The sequence below is a fragment of the Ciona robusta genome, chromosome 1 (assembly GCF_009617815.1).
Source record: "Ciona robusta chromosome 1, ASM961781v2".
Classification (NCBI taxonomy): Eukaryota; Metazoa; Chordata; class Ascidiacea; order Phlebobranchia; family Cionidae; genus Ciona; species Ciona robusta.
In genome coordinates this window covers 6609136-6618738 of record NC_143235.1, presented here as the reverse complement: position 1 = coordinate 6618738, position 9603 = coordinate 6609136, and the positions used below count along the sequence as shown (strand labels likewise).

At 34.4% G+C, this 9603-nt stretch overlaps 1 protein-coding gene across 1 annotated transcript; it reads left to right on the top strand.

Annotated features, from left to right (window-relative positions):
* Positions 1-5642: 5642 nt before the first annotated feature.
* On the top strand, positions 5643-8085 carry LOC149741882 (ribonuclease P protein subunit p30-like). The gene is made up of 6 exons (XM_089890875.1): positions 5643-5665; positions 5731-5915; positions 6276-6424; positions 6568-6756; positions 7464-7603; positions 7838-8085. Exons 2-6 carry the CDS (start codon positions 5747-5749, stop codon positions 8001-8003), a joined length of 813 nt encoding a protein of 270 aa, XP_089747001.1. The 5' UTR covers positions 5643-5665; positions 5731-5746; the 3' UTR covers positions 8004-8085.
* The last annotated feature ends 1518 nt before the right edge of the window (positions 8086-9603 follow it).

The following is a 9603-nucleotide window of genomic DNA, read 5'->3' as shown; positions in this document are numbered from 1 at the left end:
TATTCTTTGTTTTTGCTTTACAAAATAGAATAATACTAACAGAATCAAAGTGCAACAGAGAAGTGTTTTGAGTGTTTATTTAATTACTGGTAATTATCCTCACAGCATGATGTCTGACGTAATCAAACATAGCGATACCAACAGCAAGTACAGATGAAATAATGTACCTTGAAACAATGCAAAATGTGTTAGTAATATTTTGCCCCGGTGTCGTGATATATTCGGCCCGATTGATATGTTTGTACCGGGCAGTATTGCGCTTGCACCGAGACACTACTGCGCATGCACAGTAGGTCGGAACAAAAAGGAAAAAAAAATATCATTATAGAAACGAATATATATCACGACACCGGTCAACTGCCCTAACTTCGAACAGTTAACAGCGACCCCTACATTTTTATAAAATCGACGCCACTGCTATTAAATGTCAAACAAACCTATTGGGAGCAATTTTAAATGTTTAATAAAACCAAACCGGTGCAATACAACGGATTTGTAATGAAAAAAACAGAAGTTCGACAAAGAATACAAAAAATGTTTGTGTATATTGCCTTATTACACATTCATTACTTAACTGCACTCTGCACACATATGTTAGTATTTTGGATTCTATAACAAATAAAGAAGCATTTAAGTTGACATAGGTGTCAATTCAGCAATACTGAGGTGACAAGTAATCTCTGTTTTCAAAGCTGGGTTTACAAAGCCACATTATATGTTTATCCATTAAATAGATCATTATGATGTTCGGTGCTAGTGAGGAATCCTCCCCCCCGCCCCTTTCAATTGCATACAACAAAAAAGTAAAACATACTGTTATTGTATGATAACAATGTATTAAATAAACTAACAGGTACAACAAAATTGAAATCCTGATTTCTATGTTATTTGGAGTTTTTAGGGGAAGTTCTGGAGAAGACTCGACCACAAAAAAGGCTAAATTAATCGTTAATTATGCGTGGTTTTAAAACTGAAAGTTTAGTCTAAAAGTTATAAATTTGTTTTATGATTTGATTTCAATCAAGAGATAAGTGTTAGAATTAGGAATTGAGATAAATGCAAAAAAGTCGCGAAAAAAAACAGCAAGAACAACTGTCCGACAAAAAAGAATCTATATAACCACTACCGTGTTCAATAAATGGCAATTTTTCAATGCACAACCCGAACGATCGCGGTCTGTCGTCCAAAGTTAGGCAGATTTCGGTTACCTACGGACAGTAATAAAACAGTGAATATTTATGAATGTGATTTAAATATTAGGTTCACTGATAAAAAACAATTAAAGTACTTACGTAGTGTTATGTGAAACTATGCCATAATTTGTTAGCGCAAACCATTCAAAAAATTAAACCATATTTGTCTAAAAACCGTCCGAAGTTAGGGCAGTGGATGGTATCAGACTTACATACGTCCGTTTATGTATCTCTGACCAAAAAGAATTGTTTTAATATCTCTGCTCTGGCGGTACCTTACCTCTGCTGACACGCTGACACGTGATGCTACTACAATCCTTTGCGTGACGTAAACACTGTTGAAAACTGTATTTCCCCTTTTTTTCTCCTTGGCTTGTCGGTGAGAATTACGTTCGGGACGGAGGATAAAGTATCATCTACCGTTCACTAAATACATATAACGTGTGTATAAAATAAATTAACAAGAGATCACAGATCTAATGAATGAGCACGTTTTAAACTAATTAGCATAAAATAGTAGAGTCGGGGAAGATGGGACACCTTTAACACATAATATCCAAGTAGCCTGATCGTGTTTTAAACAATTAACAACGGTCTGTGGAAGTCGTGAAGATACGGTTTTATAATTCATCAAATGTTCTTTGTTTACTACCAAATGAAAAGAGAAAACAAAATGAAAAGGTGTCCCATCTACCCCCACCCTTCTATATTAATTATTCCTTTTACTACAGCGGTCGACTAGGTTCGATCAAAAACAAATCTGAAGTAACCAACAAAACGGGTTCTAATCGCTCTTGGTGACTGTGGAGCAGTAGGCAGAATGTGTTTATACATGCATTATACCTAATGAAACTTAAGACGTATGAGGATTGAGTGATTGGTGAAGAATATGTGTAAATACGCTTTGTACAACTCCTGTACCATGTGTTTATTGTAAACTTACACTAGTTAACGTTGTCGTAGCTTAAAAACTTTTGTTTTCATGAATTTTGATAAACCGTAATCACGCAGTAACTAGGTAATGTTAGAAGTTAATATTAATCATATGATATTAATTTAAAAATAATGTTTCAATTACGATTAATGATAATACGGTATAAGAGTAGTGCATTTAATGCGTCCCCACTTAAATGCTAATAGTTTGATTCCAACACAGATCTAGAAAACACACTAACTTGGCTATGCACAAACAAACTGGTACTAAACACTGATAAAACTAAATTTATGTATTTTTCCAACTCCCCCAACACTAAACTACCCCATGTACCAATAGAAATCAAGATTAATAATAATAAGATTGAACAAGTCAACTCTTTTCGGTTCCTTGGAATAACAATTACAGAAAATCTTTCATGGAAACTACATATCACAGAGTTAATCAAAAAATTAGGAACTAACTTAGCCATAGTACGCAAAATTAAGCCATTAGTAAATCAACCAACCCTCATAACCCTGTACCACTCAATGATGTTAAGCCATATTAGATATTGCATATCCACTTGGTGTAACGGAAACAAACAACTGATATCTAAACTTCAAATTCTCTGCAACAAATTCATTAAAATGACTTTTAACCTTGGTAAACGAGAAAACATAACTTCAACTGTGAACCAACATGGTCTTTTTACCATCCAAGAAATGTACCAGATAGAAATCCTTAGTTTTATGTACAAATGTAACAATAATAAACTCCCTCAACCCCTTATTGACATAATTTCCCCAAAACCACCGCACCTGATTAGAAAAACAAGAAGTAATGCCAAATTCTTCATTCCATTCTGCAACAAATTAACTTCCCAACAGTCTATGAGATACATCGACCCTAAATTATGGTCTTCTTTACAAATTAATATTCGTGACCAACCCACCCTCAGAAGATTTCATGCAGCTGTCAAACAACACCTTAACCTAAATGCTATGACCTTGCAATTATACCCCCTTATCCACAATATAGAAATTAATATTCAAATTATAACCCCTGTTTCAAAGGTTTAAATTGCCAGTATCTACATCTCCTCTTAAAATTCTTCATTACTGAACCTTTTCCTTTCTGCTTTTGTTTCATTGTTTGTTTGTTTTGCTTTTTTATTATATATATTTATTTATTTTTTATTACACATATTTAACTCACATTTTGCTGTATCTCAGGTTTTAGTTGCTGTGTGAACACTGTGCTTCTGACCACTATATACTAATACTTTTAAATTGAAGTGTTGCATGGTTTTTGTCAAATATTTCACATTTTTATTTTCTTACATTCACTCAAAAATATGATGTAACTGTTGAGATAGAACTACCACTTGGCAAGCCGATGGCACAAATGTGTGTGTTGTATTTATTTATTTTTTCTTTGCAAAAAATATGATTAAACTAAATAGTGCCGGCCCTGATAGTCTCTCATCCCTCACTTTTGTTTGTTTTCATTATCCACAAATTTCAAAACTTTTATCACAATTGCACCTGTATTACTCGCTTTTCTTTCTGTATTCTATTTCCTTATTATCTTATTTATTTAAATACATATATTCCAAGTTACTGCTGAAATATTTCCTTTGAGTTGCAGAAAATGGGGATAGAAAAAATCGGCCATCTTCAGCTGGGATCTCTTGACCTACATGGACCTTCACCAAATAGGCAAATAACATTTCATCAACCAAGCACCTCATCCATAAGTCATTGATTAACATTGCTGCATCTTTTGTACATATCTTTCTTTCTACACGTTTATTTTTTCTCGTATTCATTCTTATATTGAATTTCTTGTGTATTACAGTAATGCACGCCTTCTGCAATTTACAAGTGTGCCCCTGCAACTGTTCACTGTGAACTATTGGTGGAATTTCTTTTTGGGGGTTTTGTTTTTCCATCAGGGCCCAATCTTTGGGTCAATTCTCTTTAAAGCCGACTCCCCCCATTGTACGGGTCGTGTCTTTACGCACACTTTTGTTTCTATTAGAAGTTTAACTTAATTAAAATAAATGGCTCGTTTGTCCGCTAGGTGTAGCGACCACGCTTATTTTCTTCCAACTAAATGTAAATATGTTTTTAACTGTAAGCGTGTTTTAATAACTGTTGTTTTGTCGCTATATCATGTCTTTTCGTTTGTAACATTTCTAAATCTTCGCTACTGTAATCGAAGAGACAAATAAAAGTTATTATTATTATTATTATTATTATTGATTCAGTCGTGAATCGTTGTGTGGATACGACACGTGTCGTTTCCCGCCAAACTGCCAGACAGTGTTTCCGCTATGTAAAGTGCATGAGGAAAGTAATCGTTAATTAATCGCTCATCGTGCGGTTTTAAATCTGAAAATTCAGTCTAAAAATTATAAATATATATGTCCGGCGCCGTGGCGTAGTGGTTAGCGCGCCTGCCTGTAACCATTAGATAATGAGTTCAAGGCTCGTCGGTGCTACCATTGTGGGCGTATGTGTCCTTGGGCAAGACACTTAACGACAATTGCTCCAACCCAGTGGTCACTAATGGGTTGTCCAAATTATCAGCCATACATAAAAAAATGAAAAAATCCCCCCAAAAAATAATCACCCACAAAGTAACATACAAGGTAACTCGTAAGCTGACAAGAGGTGTTAAACCCGTGTGATAACGACTGTCGTTTTCCGGCCACGCGAGGATAAAGTAAGATTCATTCATTCATTGTAATTTGATTTCAATCAAGAGAATAAAGAATAAATGCTAGAATTAAAAAAATTAGGTAAGTGCGGAAAAAAGTCGCCTAAAAACAACAACAACAAGAACAACTGTTCGACGAAAAGGATCTATATGATCACTAACGTGCTCAACAATGCCAAGAACAACTGTTCGACGAAAAAGGATCTATATGGTCACTAACGTGCCCAATAAAGAATAAATGCTAGAATTGAAAATTGAGGTAAGTGCGGAAAAAAGTCGTCCAAAAAACAACAACAACAAGAGCAACTGTTCGACGAAAAAGGATCTATATGACCACTAACGTGCTCAAAAATAAAAATTTGGTACTAGTGAAAGATCTTCCCCCCCTCCCACCTTTTTTGCTAACCATTAAGGGTTAGGTGTTGATGGTTAGGGGGTTCGTGATTATGGGGGTTAGTGGTTAGTGGTTATAGGGATTAGGGGTTAGTGGTTAGCAAATGTCGTAACCTAATTACAAGTTTCAATAATATAGGCTTTATTGGACTGCATCTGCAAACGCACACAACGTTAAATACACAAAGCGCACAATATATACAACGCAATTCTAAGATACTACATTCATACTCAACACAACAACCTTCGCATACTATTACTATAATACAGTGAACACTGCAGCACGATAAGTCTAACACAAGGAAAGAAGGACACGCGGCGGCAAGGCAACCTCGGGCAACAATGCTTAGAGCGCGTAAGGCGCGATAAGTCTACAGTGAGCAGACCATAGATATCATATATAGATATCTATGGAGCAGACACGATAAACAGTTTACAACAGGTGGGGGAAAACCCTTTACTAGCACCAAAAATTTATTACCGACTTATTTTAAATGTGTGTTGTAGAGTTTGTAAGCGTACCATGAGTAGTATACCAATTCCACCTCACGGAAAACTATATGACCTCAACATACAATATGAAAGTAACTGCTTAATGGAGACTACCAGCAAAGCTAATATGGCTGTACGCCTGGGTTACGAAGTAGTTGCAATCAATCAAAATGTTTCATCCGTTGCAAAAGAGACCAAAGGTACAGACTTTTCCATTTATATGGTGATTTGTTCCTGGTACCACAAAAGAATTCAACCAATACCTAATCATCACATTACTATAATATAATGACACCTCTTTTTGGTCAAAATTGAGAAACCTATGCAGGAATAAACCCTCTGTGCTTGTCATTCATTTCAATCTGGAACTTTGTAACCCTGGCATAACTCACATCACAAAGCTTTAGCTATAAGGTTCTGCCCTCAAAATCAACACTATATTTCTTCAAGCTGCTTGGGTGTACATTTTATATCAACAACTAAGAACGATTGAGCAAATATGTCATCCATAACATATCCCTAAATGATATTAATATGTTTTCTAAAGTTGTAATTTTCAGCCAAACGAATGAAACTGATGTTACCTGAGCCACCTCCTTTATTGCATCTTGATGCAGAATCTAAAAGTTATTTAAAAATCAACAAAAAAAACTTTCAACAATATTCACGTATCACAATCGAGTTGTGTGAACTAGATGACCTGCATAAAGTTAGTACAATTGTCTTGTGAAGTAATTTATAGTTAAAAACTGATAGGATTTTTTTAAACAGAATTGTAAAATACATATGAAATTATATATATTTAAAAACCTTTGTTAAAGATCCATAAGCTCATCATTAGCTGTTTTGTAGGTTCGTGATGTATTATCAACGGGTTTATACGATATCATTGCTGTACTGCCACGTACTGATCGCTTGTTTCATTCTGCTTGCACTGAACTTCATATCGACATTATTTGTATTGATGGAAGTGAAAAACTTCCTTATCTTCCAAAACATGCCACTGTGCAAGCTGCTATAAGTCGTGGCATCAATTTTGAGGTATTTTCTTGGTAATGTTCCAGCTAATATAAATTAAATAAATACAGATTAACATGTATATATCTAATTTATGCTATTATTCCAGGATATTCAAAGGAAAAACCAATGATATTATATAATATGTTTGTGCACTGAGTATGATTGTACGCATTTAAAAAGAAAATAACATTTGTGTATAGCCAGCTACTTAATTTAAACATGAGTTATAGCAGCATATGCTACATTACATTCACAACAACGAAAAGTTTTAAGTACACAAAAGACTGAACTAGGCCATGAAAAAATAGTCCTCATGACATCATACATTTAAATGATGAATTGTATCACTTATAAATAACAGTGATGTATAAAAACACATTGGCAAGTTTAGAAACATTAATGACATTGTTTTCTTACCACAATTACACATCACAGAAATCCGCTAAGTTGAAGTTATGTTTTTACAGTAACACTTCCACTACATTAACTAAAACTGCATCCACATCCAGTTAATAGTTAATATGAGAATACTTTTGGGGCAGTCTGTATTGTTGCCACATGTGTACACATATGGTACACATATTATATATAAATGAAAATGGTTAAACAACAATTACATTTGGTACTGTCCAGTGTCTATAGTTATATACTATTTGAAATTCTCAACCAGGAATATTTTAAAATAGTTTAAGCATTTATTAATTCTCACTTCCTAGTGTATGTGCTAGGTTTGTTATGCCCCGATGATCAGGGACACCACAATGCGCCGACTCACGATAAACAACGTACAACGATTAGTTGAAAGTTCCAAAGGAAAAAATCTCATTTTATCCAGTGGAGCCTTGCATCAAATGGAAATGCGTGGACCGTGAGTATTCACTCCTTGTTATATCATATGTGGCACATTTTTCATTGTGGTTTATCTAAAAATATTGTTTATTACTATTAATTACAACTATTACTTTGTAACGAATTTTGTTTTTACCTTTTGTGAGTATGTGAATAAAATTTGTGTTTGAATTAAATGCTTTTTCGATAAAGGCTCGTTGTGTTATACAATAAAGTAACATTATTTTCAACTGACCCGTGTATTTACCACCAGGTATGATGTTGCAAACTTGAGTACTTTATTTGGAATCAAAGAAAATCTTCATATTCACTGTGTTAGTAACAACTGTAGATCTGCAATTGTTCACAGTTTTACAAGAAAAACAGCTAAATGTGCTGTTTATGTTCAACAGTTGAACGAAACTATTGCAACTATTTAACCGAGCAGAAAATTCAGCATTGCAGTTGAAAGTGGAATACATGCGCACTGCCATGAATAAAAAAAAGTCCAATGATTTGTAACCGTTGACAATATGTATGATTGATTTTTAAATATTTTAAATGACAAAATCGTGTTTAATACCACACACTTTACTTCATAATATTCCTGCTTTCCCATCAGCCATCTGCCCATCACTGTTTTAAATTTTCTACATTATCAATTGACACCACCCTCACAGCCCAACAAACGCAGACCAAAGTCAATACTGTTTTAACTATAAAAAAATATATATTGAACACCTGCTAGGGGTAGGAGAAAAAATGTGACATGTTTATTGGGAATGAGGTAAGATGGGACATGTTTTACTTTTTCTGCAATGTCTTACTGCAATAGTAAACAAAGAGTTATAACTGTTCCCCCGGCGACTCTAAAAAGAAAATTTCTAATTGTACAAAATGCGATCAGTAAATATGGGATTGAGTTGCGGTATCCCATCTTACCCCACAATATTATGTGTGGGTAAGTGGGACACCTTTTCATTCTATTTTCTCATCCCATTTGGTAGTAAACAAAGGACGTTCAAAAAAATATAAAATATCCTCGCGACTTTTTTACTTTAATATTATGTTTCCCGTTTTACCCCACCCTACTTATATGATAAAAAGGTTGGGGTCAAGATGGCTCAGTGGAAATAGGACAATATTGTCGTTTTATAATTTTTTAATAAAGTAAATGTGTGGCTAAAAACCAGCATCACTTACAAATCAAAATACACAAGATTTTATTCAGTTTTATTTCGTTATACGACATACGTACGCGAATCGGTACAAGCCTCTCGTATATTTTAAATACATTTCTTTGTGTTGTAAATTAACGAATTACACCTAAAACCCGTCAAATTCATTTTAAAACATACATTGAAGTGGCGAAAGATTAAACATTTTCATTCTATTTTCTCGCGCAGTTTGGTTTAGTAAACAAAAACATTTAAAGAATGAAACCATATCCTCAGACCGGTTTCAAGTGCTTAAAACACGGTCAGGATATTTGTATATTATGTGCTTAACATGTCCCATCTTTTCCCATCCTACCACGAGACAAAATATATGCTTAAGCGGTCATCTTGCCACACCCTACTTTTGGTTCGGAATTTTAAAATATGTAGCCATGTTGCGCTAAAAAAAGCCATTTTACCCCACAATTTTAATACAGACTGTAGAGCCAATAACCTTTCCTACATCGTATGTGAAAAAGTGTAGTGTGGAACTAATCGAGCCGATGACGTAGGTTTGATCCAGATTGTAGCATATTATACAGTAGGGTTGGAGAAGATGGGACACCTTTAGCACATAATATACAATTAGCCTGGTCGTGTTTTTAATAATTAACAACGGTCCGTGAGGATATAGTTTTATGATTCTATGAATTTCCTTTGTTTACTACTAATCGGGACGAGAAAATGGAGTTAAAAGGCGTCCCATCTTCCCCTACCCTACTGTATAATATATATATATATATATTAAGTATGTATATTATCCCGTATTTTAAACAATTTACACTGTTTACTGCAATTCCGCAACGTTCGAAGTTAAAACAGC

Excerpts from the sequence above, each read along its gene's own strand:
- LOC149741882 (XM_089890875.1), top strand. The coding sequence starts at position 5,747 with ATGAGTAGTATACCAATTCCACCTCACGGAAAACTATATGACCTCAAC. Across the intron at positions 5,916-6,275 it reads CGTTGCAAAAGAGACCAAAG|CCAAACGAATGAAACTGATG; the intron begins GTACAGACTTTT and ends TGTAATTTTCAG. Across the intron at positions 6,757-7,463 it reads GTCGTGGCATCAATTTTGAG|GTTTGTTATGCCCCGATGAT; the intron begins GTATTTTCTTGG and ends TGTATGTGCTAG.